General features: G+C 56.0%; 3 protein-coding genes across 3 annotated transcripts; 2 read left to right on the top strand and 1 right to left on the bottom strand.

The window, feature by feature from the left end:
- NCLIV_016650 (putative Maf-like protein) lies at positions 1-804 on the top strand (the record flags this gene model as incomplete). Its single annotated transcript, XM_003881857.1, has 1 exon — positions 1-804. One exon carries the CDS (start codon positions 1-3, stop codon positions 802-804), a length of 804 nt encoding a protein of 267 aa, XP_003881906.1.
- Positions 805-2,526: 1,722 nt separating this feature from the next.
- Positions 2,527-3,774, bottom strand: NCLIV_016640 (conserved hypothetical protein; the record flags this gene model as incomplete). The annotated part of the gene is made up of 1 exon (XM_003881856.1): positions 2,527-3,774. One exon carries the CDS (start codon positions 3,772-3,774, stop codon positions 2,527-2,529), a length of 1,248 nt encoding a protein of 415 aa, XP_003881905.1.
- A 2,755-nt stretch (positions 3,775-6,529) lies between these two features.
- On the top strand, positions 6,530-11,696 carry NCLIV_016630 (putative glyoxalase; the record flags this gene model as incomplete). Its single annotated transcript, XM_003881855.1, has 6 exons — positions 6,530-7,109; positions 7,492-7,850; positions 8,496-9,161; positions 9,481-9,546; positions 10,590-10,925; positions 11,244-11,696. 6 exons carry the CDS (start codon positions 6,530-6,532, stop codon positions 11,694-11,696), a joined length of 2,460 nt encoding a protein of 819 aa, XP_003881904.1.
- Positions 11,697-12,401: the final 705 nt, after the last annotated feature.

The following is a 12,401-nucleotide window of genomic DNA, read 5'->3' as shown; positions in this document are numbered from 1 at the left end:
ATGGCAAATCCCGGAGAGCTGCAGAGTTTTTTCCGTGGAAGCCGCGTAGTCCTCGGGTCCTCGAGCAAGTGGCGGCGGAAAATACTTGAAGATCAGGGCTGTCCTTGCGGCACGATGTCGCCCGACATTGATGAAAAAGAGGTACGTCATGACAACCCATCAGCCCTTGTAACCATGCTTGCCCACAGGAAGGCGGACGCATGTCTGGAGAAACTGTCTCAAGTCTCTCCTGCAGATGTGTTTCCTGGAGGTTATGCCTATCAAGCACCTCGTAGCATGAGTGAGACCGGCGAAAACGGCCACGATGCAGAAAATAGGGGAGATTCAGGCGCGGTCCTTCCATCGTACCACTGCTGGTTACTATGCAGCGACCAAGTTGTAGTATTCAGGGAGAGAATCAGGGAGAAACCAGAAAACCGGGAGGAGGCGGAGGCTTTTCTGCGTGACTACTCGGGCAGCAGCGACCCAGCCCACATCGTCACCGCCATTGTGCTAGTCAACTCTTACTCGAAGATGCGAGTTGATCTCGTGGAGACGGCGAAGGTGTGGTTCCGCCATATACCTGATGATGCTATTCAGGGAATTCTTGAAGAGGGAATTGCCATGACGTGCGCAGGGGGCTTGGTTATCGATGATGGCATCATGAGCAAATACGTGGACAGAATCCATGGGTACGAAGATTGTGTTAAGGGATTACCTACAGTTGGTCTAAGCCAATTAATAAAAGAATTTGTAGAGAAGGAGGGCGGTCCTTGCTCGCCCGGAGTTCGGAAGTGCTTCCGCTGCACCAATGAGCCTGCATAGTATGCTTGCCTGCCGCTCCGCCTGAATTCTAATTATGCGACATGTTAAGGAGAACTTGTTGCCAACCCATGCGCAAGTGTTATCCAAGACTTCTTCACTTCAGCGTCATTCCGTGGTTTCAACACAGCCGCGTACCCCAGTGGGTACCACCCCACCCTATTGTTTCGTAGACCGTGGTTCACACTGAAGAGGAAGCGGTACCGTTTGCCCCCGATCCCTTCAGCTTGTGAAAGTTACCGCGGATAATCGATCGTGGGCTTCCTTTTATGCGCCTGCGTTTTCTGACCCATTCTACTTTGGTCTGTTCGCTGACAGCGTGCCTACTGCTGGGTATTGTGCACGGGCAGAGGCTGGTGGTGACAGACTCATTAGAGAGGCCATTTGTATTGTTAGAAACAGCTGCTCTGATGCCATTATTCATATATACGAGTTCCTGAGTGGGGGTTAGTGCCTTCGAATCGGGAAAGACGAATCGTCTGGCTTTCGTTCGCCACATTGGAAATAACAACGTCCAGCCAGGATCCATACGTTATGCGTCCCGGCGGAGCGCAATGGAAGATCGCCACACATGAGCTGACACGAGTAATACAGAGAGAACTTTTTACTCCTGCAGTCTCTTGCAGGCTGTGAGTGGGAGCGTAGACACTGCACACCGATAAAGACCCTGCACGAGTGGAATATTTTGAAGCCGAGGCGTGTGCCGATGACGAGCGGTGGTGATCCGCACCGTAACCAGTAGCCGACTTATGTTAGCAGACATTACTCAAGCACTTTCTCCCATGAAACTACGCCATCAACTTGAACCAGTTGGATACAAACAACAGATGATGTGCGACAGAGAACCCAACCTGAAGGCATGTCATGCATTCCACACTCGCACTAGCATACCCCACTCTCTCCTCGGAAAACCAACTTCCTTTTATGCTGGGTATCATTTAATCGGTCTGACCGTCCTTTCTGTCCATTCTGTTCTGCGTGTGCCTACGAAAAAACACACCCTATACGAATTACTTGTCCATAGAGCGCGTCCACCGCCAGCCGTCCGAGACCTAATGAGACCAGAAAGCCGAAGCCGCTCCACTGGGAACCTGAATGTGACACAGGAGCCAAGGCAACTGCACAGAACAGCGAATTTTGAAAAATGTTGTGGCCTCAGGAGAGTAACACGTCCCTTGCCTTTCTGCGCGACCCGCACCTACTGCAGCATATGGCGGCAACATGACTCGTCACGCGGCCGATCACTCCTCCCTCGTGAAGATAGGCTCGAGCCAACCGGCAAGCTGCGAATGCGTACTGTTTTGCAGTGAGTTTTCGAACTTTCCTAATTCTCCACAGACACCTGTGGACAGCCCTAAAAGCCGCAATGCTTCCACCGCTTTCGATTAACACTTGGAGCAATTAGAGTTGATGTCCAACAGGGCGGTATTGCCTGCAAGTCGTCACAATTTTATGTTCCATCCCTACGCGTAGGCCTATGAAGAAACGTCTCAGACGGATCTGCCCCAGGCGCGGTTCAGAACACTCTGAAGAGCTTACCTGGACGATTTTGCGCGAATGGCCACAGAAACCTGGTTGGTAGCATAAGCGTCCAACCATTCTGCGCCACTTCTCGTTGGCCACTCCACTGACATCCAAGGCTCACCACCGCGTAACAGAAGACAGCCTGAAGCAAGCACATGCAGACCATCTTTCCTGTTAGAAGAGAACCCGAGGCGGCACAGGTTACACCATTTTCAGGCTGGAAAAACAAATGGACCTCCTGCAGTTTCGCAGAGTGCAGTTTCGCAGAAAGCCTGTGAAAAAGGTTCCCTTTGTCCCTTCGCTAGGAAAAGGCTCTGCAATCTGTGGTACATGGCAAGTGTACGAGCTGCGCGCCAACTTGTGAAAGACCGTAGAGTTGCAGGCGCACAGCGCCACACGGAAGGGAGAAAACCCACTCCTGAACGAGTGCCTCCTCTGGATCTTCTGTTTCAGAGAAAGGCCTGTCTCAGCGGACCACGTGGACCGGCGTACCTTGAAAAGGGATGCGGCAACTGAGGCAGCAAGGCGGTTGCCCAGTTGCGCTGCGGCGCTTTCGAGTCCCCCAACGAGCGTTGAGTTACGCCCTCCAAGTCCTGAGAACTTTGTCAGGAAGCTCTTATCAGGCTGTTGGTGCTCCTGCTCTTCCAAGAAGTCGGCCGTCTTCCGTTGTTTTTGCGCATCTGCCAGCTGCTGCTCCAGACGGATGATTCGCCTTTGCAGTTTCGCTTGGGCGACAAAGTTTGCTGTGCCTCCCTTGCACGCGCTAGCCAGTTCTGCGCGGAGTTGCTGCAGTTGCGACTCCAGGTTTCTACACGTCTCCTCTTCGTCTCTCTGTGCAGCGCCGGGCTCCGGCGCCGGCGGCGACGCGTCTCTTCCGTTTCGATCCCCAGGATGACGATCAGCAGACTGCTCGCGAGTCAGTCCTAACGGCCCATCTGTTCCTACACCTGTTCCTTTCTCTCCACCCCGGGGCCGGAGGGTTGCCTCAGCTGCGTCTTCTCCAGCGGACCGCTGCGTAGCGGACGTGCCAGTTTTCCTCCCCACTAGAGAAGCCTTTTGCCGCCGATGTTTATAGAGGCGCCGTAGGTGCTTCAAGACGGCGACGATGCCATCAGCCAGAACAAGCGCACATAGTAAGTAGACAAAGGGGGTCACAGCAGTTGACGCGTCGTCATAGTTGGGCGACGATCCCAGGTCTGCCGAGGACGGCTGGCCGTCGGAAACAGACCACGACGAGATCCTGCGAAATGGAGGCGGCAAGAGCGCGCAAGCAGCTGATTTCCATCCGCCCTCAGGAGAGGAGGACGCCCTTGCCGACGACAACGGTGTGCTACATTCGGCGGCGGTTGCGTTCCCGGGAGACTCCCCCGCCGACACAAACCGCACATAAACGTTTGCTACCGACGAGAGCACGAGGACAGCTATGCCTCGAGCTGTGGAACCGGACATGGTTCACAACGACGAGGAACCGACTGGAGTTACGGGAGGAAGTAACTCATCGGGAGATGGCGCTGGACGCTTCCGGTCCGCCGCGCCGAGGGGGGGTGTAACGGAAGGCGTGCGGCCTTTAGGCCGGAGAGGCTCGGCGCCAGTGAGCGTGCAGAAGGGATGTGCTGCGATGAGACGAAACTTTGCTTGCAAAATTGCCGGCAGCAGTTGTCTTCAACTGAGCCCAAGAAGCCAAAAAGAGCGCGGCGCGTTACCAGCACACTTTACACAGTAGAGACGAGTGACCCTCCCCCATTTCGGAGTTGCTTTACGCCGACTGGAGTCCTTCACGAACTGCAGCGGAAAGCGCGGGGGCTCTCTCCGGCCAGTCTCAACTACGTTACGGATTTTGCGCGTCGCCAAACGGAGAAAGTACACATTTCACGTTCCGCTGCAACCAGAAGGAATGACCGCCAGCAGCCGGGTGCCTCTCTAGAGCAGGAGAGACACGGAAAAGATGCATGCAATAGGGCTGTCCAGCAGGCGGCCCGGTAAGGGAAGGTTGGGTCACGCGTTTTTGCGAACACATGTCGCCTGTTTGTGGAGCACTTGCAACTCCCCATTCACAAATGTGTCCTCTCGCAAATGGACGCAAGGGGCGTTTGCTCCTCGTTTCCTAGCAGGCGGGCCTTTCACACGCACTGTTAGAAAAACTCAGCTTCTCATGTGCAGTGTTTCCCTCTTGATCTCGGTTGGGAAGCTGGGAAGAACATTGCGACTGTCTTGCTTTTCCGTAGGCGCGCGCGCGCCCGTCACTGGCAAAATCGTCGTAGATGTGCATCCGTCGATACGCATCGACCGTCGAAGCTGCGGGGCCATTATAGTGCACGAAGAGAAGGCGGTCCTTCAAGGGGCCTAAATCTGTGCAGCTCCTGTACAGGCGTTTCGCCTTCGCTTCGACAGAGTTGTTTCCTTCGCCAAGTCTTGGCTGCGCTGAGAGAGAGAGAGAGCCGGAGACAGGGCGATTCCGCTCCGGTGCACGACACCGGAAATCCCCCTCGCACCCGTTTTTGGTCGCCTGTGACTGGCCACGCTCTCCACGTGAATTTCAGCAGAACTTGAGATGTCACCTGACCAGTTTCTTGCACTCTTTGACGACCTTTTTCTCCGCATTTGTTCCTTTCCGTGTTTCGGTGTAGCCTCGCCGCCTCTGCTGCTCAACAGACTTTTGATGCAGCGCCGGGCCGGCTTACTCCTCGGTTCCATGTCTTCAGGTGACGACTTGCCACAGCCGCCCTGCGCACCGGCGAAGTCTGTCACTTCCTCAGCGTTTTCGCTCTCCGTGCTCCCCTCTAGTGTCGTCTGACGGCATTCTTATTCGCTCGGCGGAGGAGTCGAGGCTCCAACCAGTACGCTCCACACAACACTGCTGCTGCAGTGTAACTGACCCTGCAGGGGGGCAAAAACCCGTGTGTTCGGAACGAACGGTTGACCTATGGGCTGCTCTTAGTTTCGTTCTCTATTCACCCTTGGTGGTGCAACAGGAGAACAAGCTTTTCTGGGCGCCGCGAGCAGAAACTCCTTCGATGGATGGAGCTGTTTCGAATTGACGGAGTTCCCCAAGCGCCGACACGATTCTTCTTGTCTCCATCGACTGCCCCGCCAGTAAGAAGCGGATGCTTCGTCATGGCTTTTCTCATGTCGTCTAACGGCGTCCCCACAAAAGAGCGAGCGCGGAACAACAAAGGAGAAGATCTCTTGCACGCAATCAGACGGACGCCTTCCGCCGTCTTGCCGCTGCTCAAGCCGAGACCCGCTCCGAAGAAAAACCCGCAGAGAGACCGCATCGAGAGAGTTGTCCACGGGCGCAAATCACACCCTGGGATACTTTTTCGTTTTGCGGTGCATACCGCCGTCGCTTGGAAAGATGGAAGAGCACAGAACCGCAAAAAGACGAGCTCCTGGTCAGGGCTGTAGCGAGCCGTTTGCCGGTTTTCAGTCCCGCGTAGGGCCTCGCCTTTGTTTCTTCCTCTTCTTCGTCGGCGTCCTCTCTCTCGTCCTCTCGGCCTCCTGCAAAGGCGAAGTCTCTTCACTCTCCTCTGTATCTACCTGCGACGGTCTGGTCCTCTCTCGGCGACTTCACTGTTCGAAACGGCTTCGCCCCGCACACGTCTCGGTGAGCGGCGCTGTGCGCCTCGGCCCGCAACCCCAAAGAAGGGAAAGTGACCGCCTCCGTTCGTTCTTGTCGCGGTTCCCCACTTCTTCGGCAGTTCCTGGTTCCGCCGCAGAAGAGGAGCGAACGCTGTCTCGAGCGCGACCAGTCGGTCGGCGTCATCCGCTGCTGTTCGTGCCCAGCAGCGGCAGAAGTTCCCTCGCCGTGGCCTCCAGGAACCTGGCTTTGAATTTCCAGGCCGCCGGCTCGGCCCGCGGAGGTGGGTGCTTCTTTGGGTCTCAGCAAAGGAGAGTGGAGCTACACTCGCCCACGTCACGCGACACGAAACTGTTGCATTTCTCGGCACCACCTCGCTGTCCACATTCTCCTCTTCAACTTTTGAGGCGAACGCGAAACAAGTCCGCACTCGCAGGCTCGGGGACGCCGTCCCCGTCGGGGCAGGAGAGGCGAGAAGACCACGTGCCACAAGATGGCTCTGGAGACTGTGCGTCTGGCGTCTCTGGAAGTTCGCCCGCTTCCGGTACCCCCTTCTGGGAAGATCCCAACAGAAGAGAGTCTCGCCGCCTCCTCCACTTCCGCCTACGCGTGAGGAACCTCGAAACAATGCTGAGGTTTTACACTGAGGTACTGGGCATGCACGTGCTCGGCTACGGCTTCACGCCTGCAGTGCAGAGCGCGACGGAATCCTCCCGAGCGAGTGGCGCCGCGCCGGACCAGGCGGCGTCGCCGCGCTCCACGGCGGTCCAGGAGGTCCAGGGCAACGGCGTGGCCGTCTCCCAGAAGAACCAAGACTCCACAGACGCGTTGGCGCCTCAGCGTCCACCTCAGCTCGGCGCTGAACGCACTACGAGTACATGGGCAGACGCCGGACCCGACGACAGCACGTGGCGACTGGACAGTGCGGGATTTGCCGCCTTTGGAACTGCCGAGGAAGAGCCTAGGACGGCGTCTCGAACGTCCGCCTCCGGCCGGCGGCGAGACCCGTCAAACCGCGAGACTGTCGAGGAACTGATTGCTCGGCACCGAAGGGAGACTTCTCTCCACCCCCCGCACATCTCGATCGCGAAGCAGGAGGGCGGTAAGGGCGCAACGACTGCAGCTGCGCTAAGGCGTGCGGCGGAGGAAGCGGAGAATGTCGGACCAAAGACAATCGTTTTGCTCGGTTACCCAACTGCCGGAGCTGGTAGGTCAAAAGACGCGCTCTCGTCTGGTGCGGCGGGAAGAAGGGACGGACTGCAGTGCTCGACGTGGTGTGTGTCCTGCTCCTGGACGCTGGCTTGCACTGGGCTGCAGCCCATTGGCGTCGCCCCGTTGCCCCTGCAAATGGAATATTTGACTCCGTGCCACTGTCTCTCTCGAATGGCACACTTCTATCCGCTCTGCAGAAACCCCCGTTTCACAGCAGTGAATATCGCGTATAAAGGTGAGACACAGTCTGCTTGTCCACGCATCTGCTGAGACATTCTCGAGACCCAAACAAGGCGCAAATCCGGCAACCAACGGCCCGGCGTTTCCCCCCGTTTGATACGTTCCCAGCCGAGGTGATGCTGACGCGCTGCATGCAGTTTCCGACCTCGACACCTTAAAGATCGAGCTCGTCTACGTCCCCCAAGTGGCAGAGCTTCTGGAGCGACTTGATGCTGGAGTTCAGACAGAGGACGAGACCGAGGCGAAAAAATTTCTTCACGTTCTCAAGCAGCATATGATGGGTCTGTCCAAAGATCTTCCAACAATCAACCGCGCCCGGGAATTCGAGCGTCGGCGGAATCGTCATGACCGAGGGTTTCACGGCTTTCTTGGCATTACTGTGGGCCTTCCGTCCCTCGCCGCCATAACGCATGAGGCAGTCGAAGCCAGGGGAGGAAGACTTTTCCAGATCCCTGCCAGAAGGAAAATCGTCCCTTCCATGATTCCTGATGAACACGTAAGCCAACACAGACGGGGCCTTCCCGGGGGAGACACCTGTCCAGAGCGCAAAGCCTGGGGCGTTGAAACTGACCCGCAGTTAAACCCTGTAGTATTTAACTCAGTTAATTGGTGCTAGGTTGGATATTCTGTACCGACCGATCTAAAATAAGACGTTCCTCGAACACTCGGCGTCTCAGGCGAGACGTGCGTGCTGCCGTCGCGACGAAAACGTTGAGTGTACGTCGCTGCGTCCTGGGGGAGGTTGAAAACGACCGTCGAAGGAGCCGCGTGCACACTCATTACTTTTGGAAAGGGGGCGGTGTCGTTGGCGAACACCCAGCCCGCGTTTCAGCGGGGCAGGAGAAAGCCGAGACAGAAACGAGCGGCGCAAAACATTTCCAAATGCCGCACGCCCGAGAACGTTCCGTGTGTGCGACGGCTTTTCGCAAATTCGGAAGTCACCGGTGCCGGCGGAGCCTCCTGCGTGTTGTCAGCGGTCGAGTGTCCCGGGCAGGCAACTGGAAAAGCCAGGCTGTTTCCCTCCGAACCGGATGTTGACAGGACAGAACGTGACCTCCGATGGGGCCACTTGTGGAGAAGCCGCCCCAGACCCCCGATTCGGAAAACGTGGGGTCGGTGTGTGTTGCTTGTTTTTCTCTAGGCACGGAAGGACATTTGGGTGAGGTGCGCGTATCTCCTCGACCCTGAAGGGAACGGAGTCGAACTCTTTGAGGCTGGGAACGAGAGCTCCGTGGGTCTGGATCCTGCCGCCGTGATGCAAGAGCACCAGAACCTCCGATCTTGGGAGGCGTACATGCATGACCAAGAGAGAGACGTGAGGATTCAGGAGGTCAAGCGCCAAATTGTCCTTCTAAAGGAGCGGATCGCGAAGCAAGGAGAGCACTCCGCCCCGGCTCAGACACTTGACAGAAGGGACGACGCGCATGCACACAGCCGGGCGACGGCGGCGGCTTCCCAGACTTCCGACACAGAAAATAACGCCAAGGAAGACGCACGTACCCCAGACGAGGCTCAAGCGAACAAAGCTCCTGAGGAGCCAGAGAAGGGAGTAGACAGTCTTGATGCGGGCGAGGCTGAAGCGCTGCGGAAAGCCTTGAATATTAAGCCGATAGGCACCCCAAAGACTCCTCGAGAGCAGTTGGAGATTCTCGAAGATGCTCTCGAGGATATGGAGGCGCAAGAGGCAGCACGGCCTCGCCAACCGTGTGTTCAACTCCCGACCTCATCAGGGCCTTTTCTTCAGAAGGCAAGTCGATGCTTGTGTCACATTCGTTCGCCTGCTGGCATGGTCGTTTTGCCTGCCAGCGTAGGCCGTGAGCTCATTCTTGATTTTCTTCTTTCTCCCACGCGCACAATGCGCCTTGCAATTACCCGCACGGACCTCCAGCTTGGTCACTTCGCCCTGTGGAGTTGATAATGCCACCTTTGAAAACTTGAAAAACTTGGTGCAATCCACTAGGAGCCACAGAATAGGCACGGCCGCAATCTAAGAGCGATTTAAAAAGCACACCACGAGTTACGCGCCTTGGAGTGGGCCGACGGGGGACGGACTCATCGATTTGCATCTAAGTTCTCGCGTTTTTCCTGATACATTGTTTTGTATGCACCTCTCTGTTGACCCCCAGGTTCGAGCTTACACGTCGCGCATCTTGTTCGCCGATCAGTTCTACTGCAATCAAATGAGGATGAAGGTAAGCTCCGTTGTGTAAGCACTGCAGAAAGCCTCAGGGAGCAGGAAGGAAGACTGCCGAAAGCCTTTTCTACTGAACCGCCTCGATTCCGGTCCTCCGCTCAACCGCAGACAAGGGCGTGCGCGCCGGCGTAAGCAGCTGTTCCTACAGCCTTATTCTAGCGCGAAGCCAGTCGAATGACTGTGGTGCATGCGGCCGTGCCGGCAGTACGCAAGAGCATGAAGAAACGTCGGGCGGCCTGGAGAGCTCCAGACAGGAGGCGGTTGCCTTGTGGCTTCTCCCGGAGCCAAAGGGGAGTCTGTCATGACTGGATGGACTCGGGAAAGGTTTCACGAAACAAGATGCACCGTTATCTGAAGCCGTAACTCCTGGCAATCTCTCCCTACTCAGCCTAGAGAGAATTTGGACGGGAGGCATTGCGCGTTCAAACTTGGTTAAAACGAGTGCCAACATAGATTCACAGATGGCCACGTGTACTCCCTGTACGGCTTGCACCTACTGGACTCTCCAGTTGAAGAAAATCTGTAGTTTATCGGGACTCAAGTCAGCGCGTGGCCATCAGTGATGTCCATGGGACCAATAATCAGGGGGAGCTCGACACGGCTTTCCTTTCGCGAGGCGCTCCAGAAACGCCGCCAGTTGTTCTCCGCTCGTTTTATACTTTGCTAGGTTTGTCACCCTGCAGAGAAGTGGTCACCTTTGGTAGCAAGAGGGCATCCTTCGTTTGGGTGTCTTGACGCTGCACTCAGACTAATCGATTCCGTGGCCAGAGTCGCGCCGGTGGTTTGGGATCTCGCTTGCCGCGTCCTGTTCTGCCTGCCGCTGGGCCTCAATATACATGCCAAGGAGAACCTGCGAGCCCCGGTTGGAGAAGCCGTTTGCAGCTAACCTGATATCTCCGGATACGTTTTGCGACACGATCTGTAGTGCGTTTCCGTGTAGATTATCTATGTTCACTCAAGCTTGACCACGCGTCCATCAACTGGATTCGAAAGGAGTTGGAAACCTAGCGTCTCCATGGCGTCTGCGTTGTGCGTTGCCAGGCTGTGAGGTACAAGAGTCATCTGTTCGAGCGCCTGTACCCTTGGAGTCGTTTCGCTGGGGTTAGCAAAACTTTCGGATGCCCGGAGGCCTTTGCTGCGGCCGCTAAGGCAGCGGCGGCTAGTCCTGCAGCGCAACAGGCTGAGGAGGCGGGCATTGAGGAACTGGCGTCGATGGAGAAGTTTGCGCAGGGCGGGGACAACATGTCCCTCCCGGCCGAGTGGGAAAGCGAGAGTTCGACGGAGCCGGCCGAGGCTGCGAGAAAAGTATATGTGACGGAAGCTGCTGAACGACAGACTCCTCAGCTGGAGCTTATCTACGCTTTCGACGAGGACTTGGTAAGCGTTGACAGATCGCGCCGTGGCGTGGCTTCCAAGATTCGCTTCCCCGAAGAGCTTGATGATGGGAGGATATTGGCTAGGACGTCTGTCTTAAAGGAAGCCGGCGCCAAGTCTGCCAGGGGAAAGCGCTGGCTATTTTCTATCAGCGATTTTTTCCCTAACACGCATAAGTGGAGAGTTCGATCTAGCGTATTGGCGCTTCGTGTCTGGTTAAGAAAGTTCAGTCCGCTGTTTCCAGGCGAAGTGTGAGGGTTTTTTGGGTTTCACACAACAGGAGAATGCGCGACGCTTCCGGCGTTTGGGTGCGTGCTGCAGATTCGTATTCATCCTTGCTTTGGCTACCTCGCGGTGGGGGTCGGCGACGTACCGAGAGCAGTGGCAACTTTTCAGGCCAACGCTCCGAAACGGAAAACAAAGAACGCGCTGAATGATGATGAAGATGAAGAAGATGAAGATGGCGACGCAACCGAGACCAAAGAAGCTAGATGCAGCCCCGGCGCAGGAAGCAGCTGTGAGACGGCAACCACACAGACTTCTCCAGAGCATGAATGCGCCTCAACCCCACAAGCAGAAGAGATTGCAGAGGCAATCAGGGGAAAGTTGAAAGAAGCCGGGTTTTCGTTGGACCATGCCATGGTCGAGGATAGAGACGGATATCCTATTTTGCTTATGAGCATGGAGCGTGCTCAGCAGTATTACGCCGACCTTCACCGTAGTCTTCGTCAACACCGCGCAGCCTTGACCGAGAGCACGGACCGCCACGAGTAGGCGCGCGCGTCTGTGGCTGTAAATTAGGAGAGGCCACCCCGGTTGTCATTGTGGAAATGGCGACCGTTGTCGAGTCAGCTATAAAAGCACAGTACACAACTGAAAACAGCGGTGAGGCGTTTTAGCTGTCCTGCAGGATGCGGTCCTTTTCAAAGCGCTCTAGTTAGGGTACGCGAACCGTTATACTTTGGCAGAAAGCAAAGTGGGGAGCCCCAAGATGGAATTTGATTATGCATGACAGGATCAGCGGCTTCTTTGAAATTGCTGGCGCAGCTTACAGTAGCCAGGCCTCCGTACAGCCGCCGACCTCGACCTGGAATCCCACTTTGGTCCACCTTCATTTCGGGGCGCCACAGGCGGTATTTCGATCTGGAAAGCAGCCGTAGGAACAAGGAGAGGCACGCAAGATGCACGAAAACTTGAGAGCGCTGTAATTTTTACAGCTCGAGTGCCGTACTGGTGACTCTCAGGGAGTTTGGGTTCACAAAGGCGGAAACTGACGAGCACTCGTTTGAATGAATACTTGCTCCTGGTCCGCCATTCTATTTTATGTGGAAGAGACACTGCAGTTGAAATCTGTGCATGAATGAATATACATTTTAGAACGCTCGTGACGACCGGATATTCATGACATGCAATGATGATAGCTCCGGCATGTTCACTCACACCATTTGCTGCTTTTTAGGGAATCGGCACTGATGGGTG

Source organism: Neospora caninum, chromosome VI (genome assembly GCF_000208865.1).
Source record: "Neospora caninum Liverpool complete genome, chromosome VI".
NCBI lineage: Eukaryota > Apicomplexa > Conoidasida > Eucoccidiorida > Sarcocystidae > Neospora > Neospora caninum.
This window is presented reverse-complemented; position numbering and strand designations above follow the sequence as displayed.